The sequence below is a fragment of the Felis catus genome, chromosome D1, assembly GCF_018350175.1.
Source record: "Felis catus isolate Fca126 chromosome D1, F.catus_Fca126_mat1.0, whole genome shotgun sequence".
NCBI classification, from domain to species: domain Eukaryota; kingdom Metazoa; phylum Chordata; class Mammalia; order Carnivora; family Felidae; genus Felis; species Felis catus.
In genome coordinates this window covers 22,541,958-22,563,444 of record NC_058377.1, presented here as the reverse complement: position 1 = coordinate 22,563,444, position 21,487 = coordinate 22,541,958, and the positions used below count along the sequence as shown (strand labels likewise).

Genomic DNA, 21,487 nt, shown 5'->3' with positions numbered 1-21,487 from the left:
CTGACAGCTTGGAGCCTTGAGCCTGCTTCAGATTCTGTGTCTCCCTCTCACTGCCCATCCCCTCTTGTGCTGTCTCTCAATCTCAAAAATAAATAAACATTAAAAAAGAATTTTAAACTAGCAATTCCCATTTCCAGGAACACAAACACAGAAATAATCCCCCAAATTCACAAACACAAGAATATTCCTAGCAGTATTATCTGTAAATAGCTTAAATATCCAATAAAGAAATGGTAAAATCTTGTTACACATGTATGAAAGGAAAACTATGTAGGTAAGTTGTTTAAAAAAAGAAAAGGTCTGGGGCGCCTGGGTGGCGCAGTCGGTTGAGCGTCCGACTTCAGCCAGGTCACGATCTCGCGGTCCGTGAGTTCGAGCCCTGCGTCAGGCTCTGGGCTGATGGCTCAGAGCCTGGAGCCTGTTTCCGATTCTGTGTCTCCCTCTCTCTCTGACCCTCCCCCGTTCATGCTCTGTCTCTCTCTGTCCCAAAAATAAATAAACGTTGAAAAAAAATTAAAAAAAAAAAAAAAAAAAAAAAAGAAAAGGTCTATCTATAGTTCTGACATGGAATAGGGTATGAGTGGAAAAAAAAGGACAAGGGCCATAGCAAATATCCATTATAACATGACCCAAGTTTTATACGGGGACTGCGCAAAACTTTAGAACAGACATCACTGTTCCATTTTCTAAGCTAGAAACAACTTAAATGTCCTAAAATAGGGGACTGATTCTTTAAAATCAGGTGTATATATATATATATATATATATATATGTATATATATATATATATACGATATATATATATATACATATATATATATATACATACAATATGATATATAATCCATTGATAACGTTTACCTATATTTGAATTGGGAGGTAGCTACTGTAATTATCCTTTTAATAGCTATACATGACACAATCTTGACAAACCACTGAGAGTTAGAGTGCCAAGTTACTTCTATGTTACTAATCACTGAAAATACTAATGGATGACTGTAGCATTCCTCAGATTTTATTGTTTCCTTATGTCTGCAACATAACACTCAGGTTAGAGAACTGCATATAATCAATTCTAAATTGAGGAGTGTGGTTATCTCTGAGAAAAAGAAAAGGGAATACATTTGAGAAGGCATACACAGGACTTGGACTATATTAGTAACATTATCTTTTTTAATTTATTTTTTAAAAATTTTTCTTTTTTAACGTTTATTTATTTTTGAGACAGAGAGAGACAGAGCATGAACAGGGGAGGGGCAGAGAGAGGGAGACACAGAATCTGAAACAGGCTCCAGGCTCTGAGCTGTCAGCACAGAGCCTGACGTGGGGCTCAAACTCACAGACCGTGAGAACATGACCTGAGCCGAAGTCGGACGCTCAACTGACTGAGCCACCGAGGTGCCCCAGTAACATTATCTTTTTAAAAAAAGATTATTAAATATTGAATAGAAACAAAAGAATGTTTACAGAATATGCAGGATGTGAGCATATCCCATTTACCCAATACTCAATTTAAGAACATTCATATCTCCTTTGAAATCCCCTGTAATTAATTGGGGTGCCCGGGTGGCTCAGTCGGTTAAGCGTCCAACTTCGGCTCAGGTCATGATCTCGTGGTTTGGGAATTCGAGCCCAGCGTTGGGCTCTGTGCTGACAGCTCAGAGCCTGGAGCTTGCTTTGGATTCTGTGTCTCCTTCTCTCTCTGCCTCTCCCCCACTTGTGCTCTGTCTCTATCAAAAATAAATAAATGTAAAAAAAAAAAAAAATTTGAAATCCCCTGTAATTACTTCCCTCAATTTATTTCTTCCTCTACCTTCTCATAAGTAACCACCATTCTGATTTTGGTTTTAATATGCTTTTTTCCTCTGTAATTTTTCCCATATTTGTTTATTCCCAAATAAACAATATGTTTTATTTTACATATTTTTGAACTTCCTATAAATAGAATCATACTGGTATAAATACTTCTATGAAACTTATATCCATGTCATTACTTGTACCTATAAATTATCCATTTCATAATTTATCTATTCTATTGTTGACAGATATTTAGGTTGTTTCCAGTTTTTTGCTATTATAAACACCACTGCTTCGAGTGGTATACATATGTATAATGTTTAATTTTTTAAACCAAGTTGTTACACAGGTGGTTGCTGTATTTTTATTTTATTATAATATGTATTATATGTTTTATATAATTTTTTATGTGCTTGAATTTATTTAAGTAAGCTCTATGCCCAATGTGAGGCTTGAATTCATCACTCTACAATCAAAAGTCACATGCTCTACTGACTGAGCCAGCCAGATGGGCCCCCTGCCTGAATTTTTTTTAAAGTTTTCATTAAAAGTAAAGATTTTTACACTATAAATACAATGGAAAAGGCTGAAAAATAAAGTCCACATGCTCGTTAAAAAAGCATATATCTTATGATCTAACTTATATTAATACATATATGGGTAAAGATATATATGTCTCCTTTATCCTTACAACCCAAATAGATTCTTACTATCACCATTTTATAAAGAAGGAAAGTGGGGCAGAGAGAAGGCAAGCAACTTACCCAAGGCCATACACCTACTAGGAGGTGGCCTAGATTAACCCTAGGTTCGAATGACTGTAAATCTCAAGCTCTTAAAAATATGCTATACTGCTTCTCACAGGTAGACACACAATTCTTCTTTCCCAGAGTGTTTTATTTAGCTAGAAACCTACATTTATTCAAAAAAGGACTTAATTTGTAAATGAAGAAGGGGAGGAATTGACTGTAATACCATCAAGGCTATTGGCATTCAAAAAGTAATGAAAATAGAATGATAAATGGAAGTTAAAGGAATTCTCCAGCATCTGAGACAAAACTCGGGAGAGAGGTACTGCCTGGGGCCTGGTCACAGAGAGTGAAAAAGCGGGGAGTGGACAAAAGCTGAAGACAGAGGGCTGGTGTGCCATTGCTGATCTGGGAGAACAGGCTGGGTAGCTGGGCGGCGCCATTTTCACCGATCCCGTGCATACGCACCTAGGAGCCCGCAACAATCCACCCCAGTAGGCTAGCAGCGCCATCTAGTGGAGATCGGAGCTGATACACTGAGCCCCGCCCAACTGGGCCAACTTCACTCTTCAAGAACAAAAGTCTCACAGCCGGCTTAGTTTATGGAGTATAAAGAGCTACATAGACTGACTTCTAGGGGAAAACGAAGCAATTTCAGTCCTACTTCAATCTGTTAGCAGTTTCATCTATTCAATTTTCTTTCTTTTTTTTTCTCTTTTACACTTCTTTTCTTTTTCTTGAATACAGAAAGAGAAAAAATTCATTTTTATTTTCAAATTTATTAAAAATATTTTTAATTCTTATTACTATGGTTTTTACTTTTGTGTACATTTTTTCAAATTCTATTTTTACTTCCATCATTTTATTTTAATCTACTTCAGTGTATTCACCTTTTCAAATTTTCAAACAACTTCCTTTTTCTCTTTTTTGTGAATGCAGAAAGAGAAAAACTTCATTTTTACTTTCAATTTATATCAAATATATATTTTTTTACTTCATTTTTCACTTTTATGTAAATTATTTCAAATTCTATTTTACTTCCATCATTTTATTTTAGTCCACCAGTGTATTCACTTTTTCAAACTTTCAAACAATTTCCTTTTTTTCCTCTTTTTTCTTTTTCGTTTTTCTTTTTCTTGAATACAGAAAGAAAATTTTCATTTTGTTCTTAATTTTTATTAAAAATATTTTTCTTTAATTTTTTTCTACTATATTCTTTACTTTTGTGTATATTTTTCAAATTCTGTTTTACTCCCCTCAACTCATTTTAGTCTACTTCAGTGTATTCATTTTTTCAAATTTTCAAACGACTTCCTTCCCCTCCCCCTTCTTTTCTGTAATCTGTCAAACCACTTTCAACACCCAACCAAAACACACCTAGGATCTAGCATCATTTATTCAATTTTTGTTTCTGTGCGTGTTTTTAATTTTTTAATTTTAATATTTTTTAATTTCAATTTTTCTACCTCATTAATTCATTTTCTGCCTTCAAAATGACAAAACGAAGGAATTCACCCCAAAAGAAGGAGCACAAAGAAACGACAGCCAGGGATTTAACCAACACCGATATAAGCAAGATGTCTGAACCAGAATTTAGAATCACCATAATAAGAATACTAGCTGGAGTCAAAAATAGATTAGAATCCCTTTCTGCAGAGATAAAAGAAGTAAAAATAGCCAGAATGAAATTAAAAATGCTACAACTGAGCTGCAATCACGGATGGATGCAGCTGCGGCAAGGATGGATGAGGCAGAACAGAGAATCAGCAATATAGAGGACAAACTTATAGAGAATAATGAAGCAGAAAAAAAGAGGGAGACTAAGGTAAAAGAGCACGATCTAAGAATTAGAGAAATCAGTGACTCATTAAAAAGGAACAACATCAGAATCATAGGGGTTCCAGAGGAGGAAGAGAGAGAAATAGGGGTAGAAGGGTTATGTGAGCAAATCATAGTGGAAAACTTTCCTAACCTGGGGAAAGACACAGACATCAAAATCCAGGAAGCACAGAGGACCCCCATTAGATTCAACAAAAACCGACCACCAACAAGGCATATCGTAGTCAAATTCACAAAATACTCTGGCAAGGAGAGAATCATGAAAGCAGCAAGGGAGAAAAAGTCCCTAACCTACAAAGAAAGACAGATCAGGTTTGCAGCAGACCTATCCACAGAAACTTAGCAGGCCAGAAAGGAGTGGCAGGATATATTCAGTGTGCTGAATCAGAAAAATATGCAGCCAAGAATTCTTTATCTAGCAAGGCTGTCATTCAAAATAGAAGGAGAGATAAAAAGTTTCCCAGACAAACAAAAATTAAAGGTGTTTGTGACCACTAAACCAGCCCTTCAAGAAATTTTAAGGGGGACTCTCTGAGGGGAGAAAAGAAAGCAACAAAGATTAGAAAGGACCAGAGAACACCACCAGAAACTCCAGCTCTACAAGCATCATCATGGCAATAAATTCATCTTTCAGTACTCACTCTAAACGTCAATGGACTCAATGCTCCAATCAAAAGACACAGGGTAACAGAATGGATAAGAAAAGAAGATCCATCTATATGTTGTTTACAAGAGACCCACTTTAGACCTAAAGACACCTTCAGATTGAAAATAAGGGGATGGAGAATCATCTGGCACTCTAATGGTCAACAAAAGAAAGCCAGAGTAACCATACTTATATCAAACAATCTAGACTTTAAAATAAAGACTGTATCAAGAGATGCAGAAGGGCATTATATCACAATCAAGGGGTCTATCCACCAAGAAGAACTAACAATTGTAAACATTTATGCGCCAAATGTGAAAGCACCCAAATATATAAATCAATTAATCACAAACATAAACTCATCGATAGTAATACCATAGTAGTAGGAGACTTCAACACCTCACTCACAGCAATGAACAGATCATCTCATCAAAAAATCAACAAGGAAACAATGGCTTTGAATGACACACTGGACCAGATGGACTTAACAGATATATTCAGAACATTTTATCCTAAAGCAGGAGAATATACATTCTTCTCCAGTGCACATGGAACGTTCTCCAGAATAGACCACATACTGGGACACAAATCAGCCCTAAGTAAATACAAAAAAATTGAGATCATACCTTGCGTATTTTCAGACCACAACGCTATGAAACTCGAAATCAACCACAAGAAAAATCTGGAAAGGTAACAAATACTTGGAGACTAAAGAACATCCTACTAAAGAATGAATGGGCTAACCAAGAAGATAAAGAGGAAATTAAAGAGTACGTGGAAGTCGACAAAAATGGTAACACCACAACCCAAAACCTCTGGGATGCAGCAAAGGCGGTCATAAGAGGAAAGTATATAGCAATCCAGGCCTTCCTAAAGAAAGAAGAAAGATCTCAGATACACAACCTAACCTTATGCTTTAAGGAGCTGGAAAAAGAATAGCAAATAAAACCCAAAACCAGCAGAAGACAGGAAACAATAAAGATTATACCAGAAATGAATGCTATCGAAACCAAAAAAACAGTAGAACAGATCAATGAAACCAGAAGCTGGTTCTTTGAAAGAATTAACAAAATTGATTAACCACTAGCCAGTTTGATCAAAAAGAAAAAGGAAAGGACCCAAATAAATAAAATCAAGAATGAAAGAGGAGAGATCACAACCAACACAGCAGAAATAAAAACAATAATAAGAGAATATTATGAGCAATTATATGCCAATAAAATGGGCAATCTGGAAGAAACAGACAAATTCCTAGAAACATATACACTACCAAAACTGAAACAGGAAGAAATAGAAAATTTGAACACACCCATAACCAGTAAGGAAATCGAATTAGTAATCTAAAATCTGCCAAAAAACGAGTCCAGGGCCAGATGGCTTTCCAGGGGAATTCTACCAAACATTTAAGGAAGAGTTAACACTTATTCTCTTGAAGCTCTTCCAAAAAATAGAAATGGAAGGAAAACTTCCAAACTCTTTCTATGAAGCCAGCATTACCTTGATTCCAAAACCAGACAGAGACCCCACTAAAAAGGAGAACTATAGACCAATTTCCCTGATGTACATGGAAGCAAAAATACTCAACAAGATATTAGTCAACCGGCTCCAACAATACATTAAAAAAATTATTCACCACGCCCGAATGGGATTTATACCTGGAATGCAGGGCTGGTTCAATATCTGCAAAAACAATTAACGTGATTCATCACATAAATAAAAGAAAGGACAAGAATCATAGGATCCTCTCAATAGATTCAGAGAAAGCATTTGACAAAATACAGCATCCTTTCTTGATAAAAACCCTCAAGAAAGTAGGGATAGAAGGAGCATACCTCGAGATCATAAAAGCCATATATGAACAACCCAATGCTAATATTCTCAATGGGGAAAAACTGACAGCTTTCCCCCTAAGGTCACGAACAAGACCAGGATGTCGACTCTCGCCACTGTTATTCAACATAGTATTGGAAGTCTTAGCCTCTGCAGTCAGACAACACAAAGAAATAAAACGCATCCAAATCAGCCAGGAGGAGGTCAAACTTTCACTCTTCGCAGATGACATGATACTCTATATGGAAAACCCAAAAGATTCCACCAAAAAACTGCTAGAATTGATTCATGAATTCAGCAAAGTTGCAGGATATAAAATCAACACACAGAAATCGGGTGCATTCCTATACACCAACAATGAAGCAACAGAAAGAGAAATCAAGGAATCAATCCCATTTACAGTTGCACCAAAACCATAAAATACCTAGGAATAAATCTAACCAAAGAGGTGAAAAATCTAAATGCTGAAAACTATAGAAAGCTTATGAAAGAAATTGAAGAAGACACAAAAAAATGGAAAAAGATTCCATGCTCCTGGATAGGAAGAACAAATGTTGTTAAAATGTCGACACTACCCAAAGCAATCTACATATTCAATGCAATCCCTATCAAAATAACACCAGCATTCTTCACAGAGCTGGAACAAATAATCCTAAAATTTATATGGAACCAGAAAAGACCCCGAATAGCCAAAGCAATCTTGAAAAACAAAACCAAAGCAGGAGGCATCACAATCCCAGACTTCAAGCTATACTACAAAGCTGTAATCATCAAGACAGTATGGTACTGGCACAAGAACAGACACTCAGATCAATGGAACAGAATAGAGAACCCAGAAATGGACCCACAAACATATGGCCAACTAATCTTTGACAAAGCAGGAAAGAATATCCAATGGAATCAAGACAGTCTCTTCCGCAAGTGGTGCTGGGAAAACTGGACAGCGACATGCAGAAGAATGAACCTGGACCACTTTCTTACACCAGTCACAAAAATAAACTCAAAATGGATGAAAGACCTCAATGTAAGACAGGAAGCCATCAAAATCCTCGAGGAGAAAGCAGGAAAAAACCTCTTTGATCTTGGCTGCAGCAACTTCTTACTCAACACGTCTCCTTAAGCAAGGGGAACAAAAGCAAAAATGAACTCTGGGACCTCATCCAAAATAAAAAGCTTCTGCACAGCGAAGGAAACAATCAGCAAAACTAAAAGGCAACCGACAGAATGGGAGAAGATATTTGCAAATGACATATCAGATAAAGGTTTAGTATCCAAAATCTATAAAGAACTTATCAAACTCAACACCCAAAAAACAAATAATCCAGTGAAGACATGGGCAAAAGACATGAATACACTTCTCCAAAGATGACATTCAAATGGCCAACTGACACATAAAAAAATGCTCAACATCACTCATCATCAGGGAAATACAAATCAAAACCACAATGAGATACCACCTTACACCTGTCAGAAAGGCTAACATTAACAATTCAAGCAACAACAGATGTTGGCGAGGATGCAGAGAAATAGGATCTCTTTTGCATTGTTGGTGGGAATGCAAGCTGGTGCAGCCAGTCTGGAAAACAGTATGGAGGTTCCTCAAAAAACTAAATACAGAACTACCCTACAACCCAGCAATTGTGCTACTAGGCATTTATCCACAGGATACAAGTGTGCTGTTTTGAAGGGACATATGCACCCCCATGTTTATAACAGCACTATCAACAATAGCCAAAGTATGGAAAGAGCCCAAATGTCCATCGATGGATGAATGGATAAAGAAAATGTGGTATATATATATACAATGGAATATTACTTAGCAATCAAAAAGAATGAAATCCTGCCATTTGCAATTACGTGGGTGGAACTGGAGGGTATTATGCTAAGTGAAATTAGTCAGAGAAAGACAAATATCATATGACTTCACTCATATGAGGACTTTAAGACAGAGAACAGATGAACATCAGGAAAGGGAAACAAAAATAATATAAAAACAGGGAGGATAAAAAAACAGAAGAGACTCATAAATATGGAGAACAAAGTGAGGGTTACTGGAGGGGTTGTGGGAGGAGAGATGGGCTAAATGGGTAAGGGGCACTAAGGAATCTACTCCTGAAATCATTGTTGCACTATATGCTAACTAATTTGGGTGTAAATTTAAAAAATAAAAAATAAAAAGAAAGAAAGAAAGAAAGAAAGAAAGAAAGAAAGAAAGAAAGAAAGAAAGGAATTCTCCAGCTGTGCTCTCATTTCTTGGGACTCATCAATCAACGATTCTGTTCCTTTTTTCCCATACACCAAATTCTCGAAATGTCTAAATGTTTGCTATGTGCCTTAAGAAGCTACTTGCAAAAGGCTAAATAACCAAAGGAGGATCTTAGGTAGCTAGGTAGATGGGTTAATAAAAGGATATCAAAAAGATATTCACCAAAATGTAACAGTGGTTATAACTGACTGATGGATTTCTGGTGATTTTTTACCTTTTTCTTTATGTTTTTCATCTTACTTCATGATTAACTTTTATCTTTATAAAGAAAAACACCCAATATTTTAAGTTTGGAAACAAAGCTTTCCTATTCCAAATATTCACATCTCCATTACTTATTAAATAAACTGGCTTTTCTTAGCTTATCTCCTTGTATGAAGTCAATTACAGAGTTCAGGAAAATGTTAGGAGGCTGAAAAGAAAGTACAGTGACTTGTGAACAACACTGCCAGCAATACTAAACGTCAGGGTTGGACAAGATCTTAAAAATACTTTGGTCCAACTAGCCAAGCAATGTTTAAATTCTCTTTATAATATTCCCTGATAATTAATAATCTAGTGTTTGACTCTCATGTTATAAACTTATTACATTCCAAAGCAACCTATTCAATTTTTGGATAGGTCCAATAACAGGGTCCATGCTTGCACTAATCCACTGCTTCTGTATAGTTTTCACCAACGTGTTCAGAGAAACTGTATTTAACCACTAGTAACATTCTCCTGGGCTCCTTCAATTATTTATTTTACATAGTTTGTGCCCCTTCCACCAGTCATCACTGCCCTGTAAAAGCACTTCAGTGATCTACATACCTTTTAGAGTAGTGTCCCAGGACACCCATTATTTCCAGTATGGCCTCACTGACGCAGTGTTGGAATGCTATCTTCCTCATTCTCAATATCACCCTAGTTTTCTACTGGCTACATCACACAGGTGACTAATATGAAATGTTACTTGGTAAACGTCTTTTTTAACCTGCTCTTCTACCAAAGATAATGTGATTCAACTAAACTTAGTCACTTTTCAAAATCCAAATCCTGAACTTCAGATTTTTCTGTCCTGGAAAAGTTAAACCTGACCCACTTCTCTGGCCTGCTGTATCCATTCATTCAATATCTTTAAAGCCTACTATTGGCCAGGCACTATTCTAATGCACTAAATAACCATTAAACAAAACAGACGAAAATCACTGCCTCATGCTACAGACATTTCTGTCATCTTTTTTGATCCTGACTTAATAAGCTAACACTTTCACTATCCATCTCTCTCAGTTTTCATGACATCCATAAAATATAACTAAATTCCTTGCATCTCTATCCAAATTACAGATTAAAAAGAACAAACAAGGGCTCCTGGGTGGCTCAGTTGGTTAAGCGTCCAACTTCAGCTCAGGTCATGATCTCAGTGTTCGTGAGTTAGAGTCTGCATTGGGCTCTGCACTGATGAAAATGGATGCAGAAATTCTCAACAAAATACTAGCAAATTGAATCCAATAGTACATAGTTATTCTTGGACTAAAAGCATCCAATCAATGAATAGGATATACCATATTTGCAATTAATGAACATGATACACCATGTTAATAAAAGAAAGGGTAAGAACCATATGATCCTCTCAGTAGATGACAGAAAAAGCATTTCACAACATACAGCATCCATTCTTGATAAAAACCCTCAATAGGGGTGCCTGGGTGGCTCAGTTGGCTGAGCAACTGACTTGATTTTGACCCAGGTCATGATCCCAGGGTTGTGGGATCAAGCCCCGTGTTGGGTTTTATGCTGAGCATGGAGCCTGCTTAAGATTCTCTCTCTCTCCCTCCCTCTGCCTCTCTCCCCTACTCGAGTTCTCTCTTTAAAAAACAAACAAGAAAACCCTCAAGAGGGGTGCCTGGGTGGCTCAGTCAGCTAAGCATCTGAACTCGATTCAGGTCATGATCTCCGAGTTCATGAGTTCAAGCCCTGCATCAGGCTCTCTGCTGTCAGCACAGAGCCCACTTTGTATCCTCTGTCCCCCATTCCCTCTGCCCCTCCCCCACTTGCACTCGCTCTTTGTCTCTGTCTCTCGTTCTCAAAAATAAACACTTAAAAAAAAACCACAAAACCTCAATGAAGTAGGGATAGAGGGAACATACCTCAACATCATAAAAACCATACATGAAAGACCCACAGCCAATATAATCCTCAGTGGGGAAAAACTGAGAGCTTTCTTCCTAAGATCAGGAACAAGACAAGGATGTCTACTATCACCATTGTTATTTAACATAATACAAGAAATCCTAGCTTCAGCAATCAGACAACAAAAAGAAATAATAGGCATCCAAATCAGCAAGGAAGAAGTCAAACTTTCACTATTTGCAGATGACATGATATTCTATGTAGAAAACCCAAATGATGCCACTGAAAAATTGTTAGAACTGACACATAGATTCAGTAAAGTTGCAGGATACAAAATCAACGTACAGAAATCTGATACATTTCTATACACCAATAAAGAAGCAACAGAAAGAGGAATCAAGAAATCAATCCCATTTACAATTGCACCAAAACCCATAAGAATACACCTAACCAAAGAGGTAAAAGATCTGTACGCTGAAAACTACAGAACACATATGAAATAAACTGAAGATGACACAAAGAAACAGAAAAACATTACATGCTTGTGGATTGGAAGAACAAATATTCTTTGCAGAGCTACAGCAAACAATCCTAAAACCACAAACAACCCCAAATAGCCAAAGCAATGTTGAAAAAGAAAAGCAAAGCTGGAGACATCACAATTCTGGACTTCAAGTTATATCACAAAGCTGTAATCATTAAGACTGAATGGTACTGGCACAAAAACAGACACATGGATCAATGGAACAGAACAGATAACCCAGAAATAGACCCACAACTATACGGTCAACTAATCTTCAACAAAGCAGAAAAGAACATCCAGTGAAAAAAGATGGTCTCTTCAACAAATGATATTGGGAAAACGGGACAGCAACCTGTAGAAGAATGAATCTGAACTACTTTCTTACATCATATACAAAAATAAATTCAAAATGGATCAAAGACCTAAATGTGAGACAGGAAACCATCAAAACCCTAGAGGAGAACACAGGCAACAACCTCTTTGATTTCAGTCATAACAACCTCTTATGAGACACATCACCAGAGGCAAAGGAAACAAAAGCAAACATGAATTACTGAGACTTCATCAAGATAAACAGTTTCTGCACAGAAAATAAATTGTTTCTGCACAGAAAAAAAATCAACAAAACTAAAAGACAACCTTTGGAATGGGAGAAGATATTTCCAAATGACATATCTGATAAAGGGTTACTAATAACATCCAAAATCTATAAAGAACTTTTCAAACTTGGGCCTCAGTCAGTTGAGCATCTATCAGACTCTTGATTTTGGCTCAGGTCATGATCTCATGGTTTGTGAGATCAAGCCCTACTGTAAGCGCAGGGCCTGCTTGGGATTCTCTCCCTCTCTCTCTCTCTGCCCTTCCCCTGATCACTCAAGCTCTCTCTCAAAATAAATACATAAACATTGGGGCGCCTGGGTGGCGCAGTCGGTTAAGCGTCCGACTTCAGCCAGGTCACGATCTCGCGGTCCGTGAGTTCGAGCCCCGCGTCAGGCTCCGGGCTGATGGCTCGGAGCCTGGAGCCTGTTTCTGATTCTGTGTCTCCCTCTCTCTCTGCCCCTCCCCTGTTCATGCTCTGTCTCTCTGTGTCCCAAAAATAAATAAACGTTGAAAAAAAAAATTTAAAAAAAAAAAAATACATAAACATTAAAAAAAAAAAAAAAAAAAAAGAGCTTACCAAACTCAACACTCAAAAATCAAATAATCCAGCTAAGAAATAGGCAGAAGACATGAACAGACATTTCTCCAAAGAAGACATACAGATGGCTAACAAACATGAAACGATACTCAACATCACTCATCATCAGGGAAATAGAAATCAGAGCTGCAATGAGATATCACCTCACACCTGTCAGAATGGCTAAAATGAACAACACAGGAAATAACAGATGTTGGCGAGGATGCAGAGAAAGAGAAACCTTCTTACACTGTGGGTGGGAATGTAAACTAGTGCAGCCACTCTAGAAAACAGTATGGCGGTGGTTCCTCAAAAAGTTCAAAAAAGAACTACCCTATGATCCAGCAACTGCACTACTAGGTATTTACCCTAAGGATACAAAAACACTGATTCGAAGGGACACATGCACCCTGATGTTTATAGCAGCATCTTCAACAATAGCCAAGATATGGAAACAGCCCAAGTGTTCATCAACAGATGAATGAATAAAGTTGTGGTATACATATACACTGGAATATTACTCGGCCATAAAAAAGAATGAAATCTTGCCATCTTCAATGACATGAATGGAACTAGAATGTATTATGCTAAGCAAAATAAGTCAATCAGAGAAAGACAAATACCATATGATTTTACTCATATGTGGACTTTAAGAAATGAATCAGATAAACATAAGGAAAAAAAGAAGAGAGGCAAACCATAAAACAGACTCTTAACCATACAAAACAAACTGAGGATTGCTGGAGGGGAGGTTGGGCTGTGAGATGGGTTAAATGAGCACTGAGGGTTATATGTAAGTGATGAATCACTAAATTTTACTCCTGAAACTAATATTATACTATGTTAACTAACTGGAATTTAAATAAAAACTTGAAAAAATAAATTAACTAACTAATTAACTAACTAGAACAAACAGGATAAGGCTATAGTCCAGGGTATTCCAACATAAACTTTCCTTTATTAATTCACTGAAGAGTTAAGACTATTCATACAGTTATTCATTTAGTGAGCTAACCCCGCATCTAGATTAGATTTCTCTATCTCATCTACAACTATATCAGGAAGGGCTTGTAAAATATACTGAGTGTCTCAAATTTCCTACACTTTTCAGATTTTTTGCCGTAAATTTTCAATAATGCAAAAGCTTCAACTCTGCCTTGTATAGATTAAAATAATTTAGGCAACAGTGACAAAATGCTATACCTACCCCTTTCATCCAATAGGAGATTTTCTGGCTTAATATCCCTGTGAGTTATCCCAATACCATGTAGATAAACCTAAAAGAGAAACAGAGGCATACTTTGGTAACTTACTTCATTCATATTAATTTTATGTAAAAGGAAAAGAAACAACTGTACTTACCACCCCTGCCATGAGTTGATGGAAGAACCTTTGAGCATCTTGTTCAGGCATGCCTATGTCTGGCTCTATAAGAATTAATAATGAAAGTTAGCCTGCCATGTAAACATAATCAGGCAGCAACCACAGAGTCTCCTAAATCAAAGCTTAGACATTTGTGATTGTATACTGGCAAACAGAATCTTACGCTAGCAACTAAGACTCTAGTGTCCGTTAATTCACACGGTACTTAATTAACTCACATTCCCCATCTGTTATGTGGCAAAGATAAAATAACATCACAGGAAAACTACAGAGAGAAACTATTATCCAGATCAAGAATGCAAGCCATACCTTGAAAGCCTCTGATTATCTTACACTAATCATGATTTATTTGGTATCTTTCCAATTCTCCCCTAATTTCTTCTAAATGCTCTGACATTGTTTTCCTCATCGCTAAAATGTAATTGCCAAAGTATAAGCCTAGGCAAACATAAACTAATATCACCAAATATTGAACAACAAAATGAAACTTCATCTAATCCCTCATACTACAAAGCTATGAATGCCTGCAAAGTTCCTTTAGGAAATACAGTTTTATTAAAAAATGTTCTATTGTCAGTTTTCTTTTTATATTTTGATCTCTGTCTTTACCTCTTGATTTCTTTTACACTGAACTCTCTCCTGAGATACGTACTGGAGATTCTAAATAATCAGTTTTTAACTGTGAAAACAATAGCTGTAGATAATAAATTTAGACCCACATAATATATTTTTACGTACTTCTCAGTGTTCTGAAACATCAAGCCTTTGAATCTACATAGAATGCTGAAAGTAGCAAGTACAGAATTTACTAAATATAGGTAAAGCAATTCTAAAAAGATCTCAAGTTATTTCACTGAAACAAAAAAGAACAAATATAACAACATGCTATTATTTTGGCTCTGTAAATGTATGCAATGATTTCATGTAACTGGAATGTCTATAAAGAAAAATCACTGTATAGGTAAAACAATACTTCACCATGAGATTAGTTTATCATTCTTAAACTCTACAAAACAGCAACCCTAACCAAAATCACATGCACAATTTGGGAAAAAGGTTCTCCTTGATGAATCTATATATACTTTAATGTATTAACATAACTTGCAAAAACAAGAAAACTTACTGTAATTTCCTTGTTGCATAAGCAGTTCTGAGTGGACAATGACCAAATAGCAGATCCAAGATTAAAAAACAAATTTAGAAACTTAATTAGTAGAATAGATATCTTAAATCTTATTTCCATACCTATTCTGTCAAAAAGTTCTCCTCCACTACAGTACTCCAGAAATAGATACTGGATATTGCCTTCTCTCCTGTGGCCATAGAATTTCACTACATTCTCATGATTTAACATTTTATTGATACAGATCTCCTTCTTAATATTTTCTGGACAGTCTATGGCACGTTTCATGTCTACAATCTTGACTGCAACTGCTTCTTCAGTTCTTCTATTCACAGCAAGTTGAACTCTAAAAAGGAAAACGAAGACATGTGAATTCTATTTAAGACTTCAAAAGATTAAATATTGACTTATCCAACAATTTTACCTTCGTTACTTTCTCCACCCGGTAAAAGCCAAGAAAATGGTTTCTGCCATGTTCTCAACAGACAGTACTCCTTTCTGAAATGTGATGTATGATGGCTAATGCTCTACAGAAGTCATTATGTTGTGTATCCAAAGGGTATTTAATAAATGCTTGATAAAGTAAACTAAAACGGAGTAACAGTAATTCTAGGCCACATCACATATACACATGCTCTATTTATTTGATTTTAATAACGTTACCTAATATTTATTAACCTCATGCTACATATGCCTGTGCTAACTGTTCTAAGCACCTATGGGGTAGGTACTATTATTGTCATGGTAGACCTGAGGAAACAGAGATACATTAAGGAGCTTGCCTAAGAACACAAAACAATGTGTTAGTATGTAACAGAGTGAAAATCTGAAACCAGGTAGTCTGACTCCAGAGTCTGTTCATTTGCTCATTTAACCACTATGCTTAAAACCCAGCAAGGAATATGTGGGAGGAGAACCTGACTTCACAGGTCTCTTCCACTTCTTTACAGAAAAAAAATTTTTTTAAAAAGGAAGAAAAAAATTGATCCTTACAAAATTTCACGCGGCTTTAGTTCCCAAAGGTCTTAGATTTCAAATGCAAAGATCTGTTCTCTGAGATGCCACTGTATTATAATAAACAACTCCTGGTGTGCCTAGGTGGGTCAGTTGGTTGAGCATCTGACTTGATTTCCACTCAGGTCATGATCCCAGGGTCGTGAGATCGAGCCTCAAGTTTGGGTCCACACTGGGCATGGAGCCTGTGTAAGATTCTCTCATTCTCTCTCTCCCTCTCTCTCTCTCTCTCTCTCTCTCTCTCTCTCCCCCCCGCCCCCCCCCCGCCTCTCAACCATGCTCGCTCCCTGTCTAAATAAATAAATGAAAACAAAATAGAATACACAACTCCAAAACAACAAATCTGTACTCAAACAAGACAACAGACAGAAAACGAAAGCAAGCGTGAAGGCAAGGTAAAAGGACTCAAACTCACTCTCCATAGGCACCTTCTCCCAGGGTTTGCACCAAGTCCCAGTCTTCCACAAAGGGCACTGCCATGACTCCAGGATGGATCACGGCTGTAAAAGGCAGGAACCCGGAAAAGATGGGGCTGAGGATAAGCTTCAACCATCTGCCACGACCCCTCAACGTAACTAACAGTTTGGTTTCCCCCTCCGCCTCACCCGTATTTTACCCAAGGCTCTCAAGCACCAGCAAATATGCTAAATTCTGGCATGTTGTGGTGTAATTCACACTCCCCACTCCCACGCGAACCGAAGCTACAACCGCCGCCCTCAGGCCTCCGAGGAAATGCAGCGGCTGTGCTGAGAGGCTGGGGGCACAAATGCTTTGGGGGGGGGTGGGTGACTGGGGAAGGGAAGGGGTGAGACAGGTGAAGGGCTGCGGGCTAGAGGAGGACAGGGTTTCCCGACGACGCCTGCCGCCCCTCCTCCCCCCTTGCTCAGCTCCAATTCCCACCCCCACGCCATCCAGAAGGCCGGGAGGAGCCTGGGGCGGGGCCAAACTGCCCCAAGAAGCGGAAGGAAGGGCTAGCTGGCCCTCGAGACGGCTGGCGCCCAAACCTTTGGGGTCCCCAGCAGGCAGAGAGGTAGTCTCTCCAATCCCTCTACAACAGGGTCCCCCTGGTCCCAAACTCCTCCAGTCTCAGAAACCGCCCCTCCGCGGGAATCTCTGATCCACTTCGCTTGTCACCCATAACTTTCTCTCGCCATGCCCCTCTCAACGAATGTAGACCCCCAAAGTCCTTTTCCAGACTCCTTTCCAACCCTACCGGCTGCCTCTCCTCACCAGGCCGTCCTTTGCCCGCCACCACAGGAATCCAAATGCGGCGCTTTTCCCGCCAAAACTTTCCCGGCGTCACGCTGTCGCAAACGCGCGCACCCTTGCCGTAAAGCAGGAGAGCGCGCGTCTCCTACTCAGGCGGCTGTGGAAGAGTGGCCTCTTCGGGAGGCCGGTACCCAGAGGTTGACCCCGAGGCGTGAGCTGGCCAGGCCCGGGTTACTTTAGAGTCGAGAGGAGACCCAGGCTGGCGAGGTTTAAGAACAGCCGAGCGCATCAACGCGAAGAATCTCCCGGCCCCAGTGCATGCAGGTGTCCGGGGCGTGGCCCGCAGTCGGGCTGTCCTCGCGCTCCTGGGCGGAGCCGAAGTCCCCTCGGAGACCTGCACACACGCTGGGAGTGCGGGTCCTCGAGTACCCTCCCCGCTGCTCTGGGCGTGGCAGCATTGTGCGGATAGTATTCAGAAGTGTTGCCTCGGAAACTTTAAGAAGGGGTACAGATCAAACTAGAGCCGAGAAGCTAGAACAGCCGTTTCGAACAGATCCCGTGAAGAATGAAAGAACTTTGTGGCGGGAGCGAGAAGCAAAGCACAGACTGGCCGCGCTGCGGGGTGGGGGTGGAAAGGCATCCCTCGGAAGCAAGCGACACTTTGTACTCTGAGGGCGTGTCAGGATAACCAGTTTTGCCTTGTGTCTCCAGACTCCAAAACACGACTTTAGCCCAGCCTTTCTGAAGGAACAGCATCTCCGTAGCCTTAATTCTTCTACCCTCTTTTTCATTCTCACTGTGTAAAAAAGACAGCTGGAGGCAAAGGGACTGTTTTGCCTCGTTTTTTACGATGCGTTATTTTAAAAGCAGAGTAACCAGTTTAAATGGGAAAGAAAATTCTTGGGATAGGGACTTGCTTGAGAACAAAATAATGTGGAAAAACCGTAAGTGTTCCCCCTTGACAGTAAACTAGACTGGGAACTCAAGGTGCAGGCAAGATAATCTCCATTAAATTCTCCAGTTCTTAAAACTGGGCTACACACCTCGAGTGTAAAGCTCTTGATTGTGATACTGGTAATACAGTAAAATGAGTGTACATGTTACCCAAAAAAGCACACACATGTTTTAAAGCAAAGTCCGGGGACAGAAAAACAAGGCCAGAGCACTTCAAAGTGCTTGTTGGAGTTTTTAACCATGACATCAACAGTTTAGGCTTCATGGAATAAAGTAAGTTTTCCAGGTCATTTACTCCATTTTTGCACTGTGCTATAAACAAAGAATATGAAGAAAGGAAGAGGGGGACCTACACAGTTCCTGTGTCTGGATGGAATTAAGCTATCTTAGCCTGAAAAATGAATAAGGTATACAGGTTTCAGGCAGAATACCAGTTAAAGAATGTGAGAGAATCAGTGCACACAATTAGCCTCTGTTCCCTTCTGAAACCTTACTACAATAGTAAATATTAAAACAACGATTTAATAATAAATTTTACTATTTTAAAATAGTAAATTTGTAACAAAAGGCAATAACCCACAAGAATGGAGTATGAAAAACAAAATTTTGGAAATTGGGAAGTTTTTAGATGAATGATAAAGATGAATCTTAAAACCAGCAATAGGAAAGAAAAGCAACTTGATTTACATCACAGAACTCCCAAAAGGCTCAAGTTCGGTTAGTGACACCAGGTAACTGAACGTGGAGATGAAGGTGGGGCTAAACAGGGCAGGCTGAAAGACTAAGAAGCCAAAAAACTGGATCCCGTCCCTCCTTATATACCCAAGGAACTGCTCCTCCCCAAAGCTGGTACAAAACTTGAGAGGGTAAACCCTATCCTAACTGGAGAGCATCAGGCACAGTTAAAAACGTGGGTACCTTACTGAAAATAAAGGTATTAAGTTTATGTACTGAACCTCAAAGCCTTCTTGCCCCACCTTACTCCCAGAAATCTGCCAGCTAGGCATCCCTAAGACATACAGGCCTTCAGGAGGGAATCTAACCTATCTAAAAGATCTAAAAATACCAGTATCAGGGATCTCCTATGTAACAATTATGTAACAATGTAATTCTGTTCCTGTGTATCAACGTGACAACTCAGCCACATCACAGGAGAGCAGCTGACATTCAGTAAGCCCCACCCCATATAGACCTTCCAATCAGCTTTTTAGGGCCCCACTTCCTAAGAAGAGCAGACAACCAAGAATTTGAAAAGGCCTTTAATATGAAGGATAGTAAAACAAAGGAATATTTTTTTAAAAAGCTCTTGGACATAAAAAAAAAAATAGTAACAGCAGAAAAAAAAGAAAACTAAATAGAAAGGTTAGAAAAAAAAGTTTAGGAAATCTCCCAGAAAGAAAAATAAAGATGGGAAACCAAGAGTACATATAAGAGTATCAGGAGACTAGGGACAGCCAGTTAAGCATCCAACTTCGGCTCAGGTCACAATCTCACAGTTTGTGAGTCCAAGGCCCACTCTGGGCTCTCTGCTGTCAGCACAGGGCCCGCTTCGGATCGTCTATCGTCTTCTCTCTCTCTCTGCCCCTCTCCCGCTCTCAAAAATAAACATTAAAAAATGCTAACTTGGATGTAAATTAAAAAAAAAAAAGAAGAATATCAGAAGACTAACCCAGTAAGTCCAACATCCAAATAATTTTCAGAAAGAGAAAAGGAGTTGAGAGAATACACAAATAAGTAAATTTCTTAGAACTGAAGAACTTGACTTTCCATACTTAAAAGTTTAAAGTACCCAGCACAATGATGACCCATCCCCAAGTGCATCATTGGGAAAATTCCAAAATGTTACATAAAAAGAGAGGTTCCTAATAGGCCTGTGGTGGGAATTGGAGGGAATGGACACATACCAAAAAATTGAGAATCAGAATAGCATTGCATTTCTCAACAACATTTAGAAGACAGAAAACAATGAATGGCCTATGCCTTCAAAATAATTCTAAGGAGGGGCTCCTGGGTGGCTCAGTTGGCTGAGCGTCTGACTCCCGGTTTCAGCTCAGGTCATGATCTCACAGTTCGTGGGGTCCAGCCCCACGTCAGGCTCTGTGCTGATGGTGCAGAGTCTGCTTGGGATTCCCTTTCTCCCTCTCTCTCTGCCACCCCCCTTCTTGCTTGCTTGCTCTCTCTCAAAGAAATAAACTTAAAAATTAAAAAAAATAATCATTCTAAGGAAAAGTTTTCCCCAACCTGGAACTCTGTACTTGCCCAATTGAGTGTGACAAGAAACATGCAAGATCTATCTCCCACACATTTTCTCAGGAAGGTAAATAGAGGTGATAATCAAGAAGGAAATAGGAGATTAACACAATATGGAGGACCTACCAACCCAACAGGTGAGTAGCAGGCCTAAGACGTAAACCAATCCAAACCACAACATACCAAAACAGAAGACATCCCCAAGAATGAATACCGTGAGGTATTCATTGAACATATTGAAAGGAAGCTGGCACAAATGAAGGAGAGCTCGGGGAGAAATTAGTGTCAAGTACAAAATACAAATGAGAAAAGCTTTTTTCTCCAAAAAAGTTATGCGGAAGGAAAAAAAAAAAATGCCGTAAAAGCATATATACCACATGGCCTAGTTGTGAAAAAACATAAAGTAAAAACTATTGAGCTATTCTAAATCATAACTAAAATATAGAACTTTAAAATGGTAAGAATCTGTGTGTCCATGGGAATAGCACCCTCAATTTCCACACCACCAAGTCAACAAATGATACCTAAAATTGAAAAACCAACACACAGCAAACTAAAGCAAGTTATTTAATGATAGGGAGGTAAGTAATGTGAGAATCAGCAGAGTTGAAAGTG

At 38.6% G+C, this 21,487-nt stretch overlaps 1 protein-coding gene across 4 annotated transcripts in view; it reads right to left on the bottom strand.

Annotated features, from left to right (window-relative positions):
* CHEK1 (checkpoint kinase 1) overlaps window positions 1-17,983 on the bottom strand; it is a 32,777-nt gene extending 14,794 nt beyond the window's left edge. The window contains exons 1-5 of one of the 4 annotated variants that reach the window (XM_011286426.4): window positions 17,673-17,983; window positions 16,875-16,959; window positions 15,568-15,791; window positions 14,302-14,366; window positions 14,147-14,216 (exon numbers count right to left, since the gene is read on the bottom strand). In XM_011286426.4, coding sequence (XP_011284728.1) covers window positions 14,147-14,216; window positions 14,302-14,366; window positions 15,568-15,791; window positions 16,875-16,939 — 424 coding nt within the window. In that variant the 5' untranslated portion in view covers window positions 16,940-16,959; window positions 17,673-17,983. Of the gene's footprint in view, window positions 1-14,146; window positions 14,217-14,301; window positions 14,367-15,567; window positions 15,792-16,874; window positions 16,960-17,064; window positions 17,325-17,672 lie in introns of those variants that run through there. The other 3 variants (XM_004001334.6, XM_045038501.1, XM_019811516.3) reach the window with 3 other exon arrangements.
* Window positions 17,984-21,487: the final 3,504 nt, after the last annotated feature.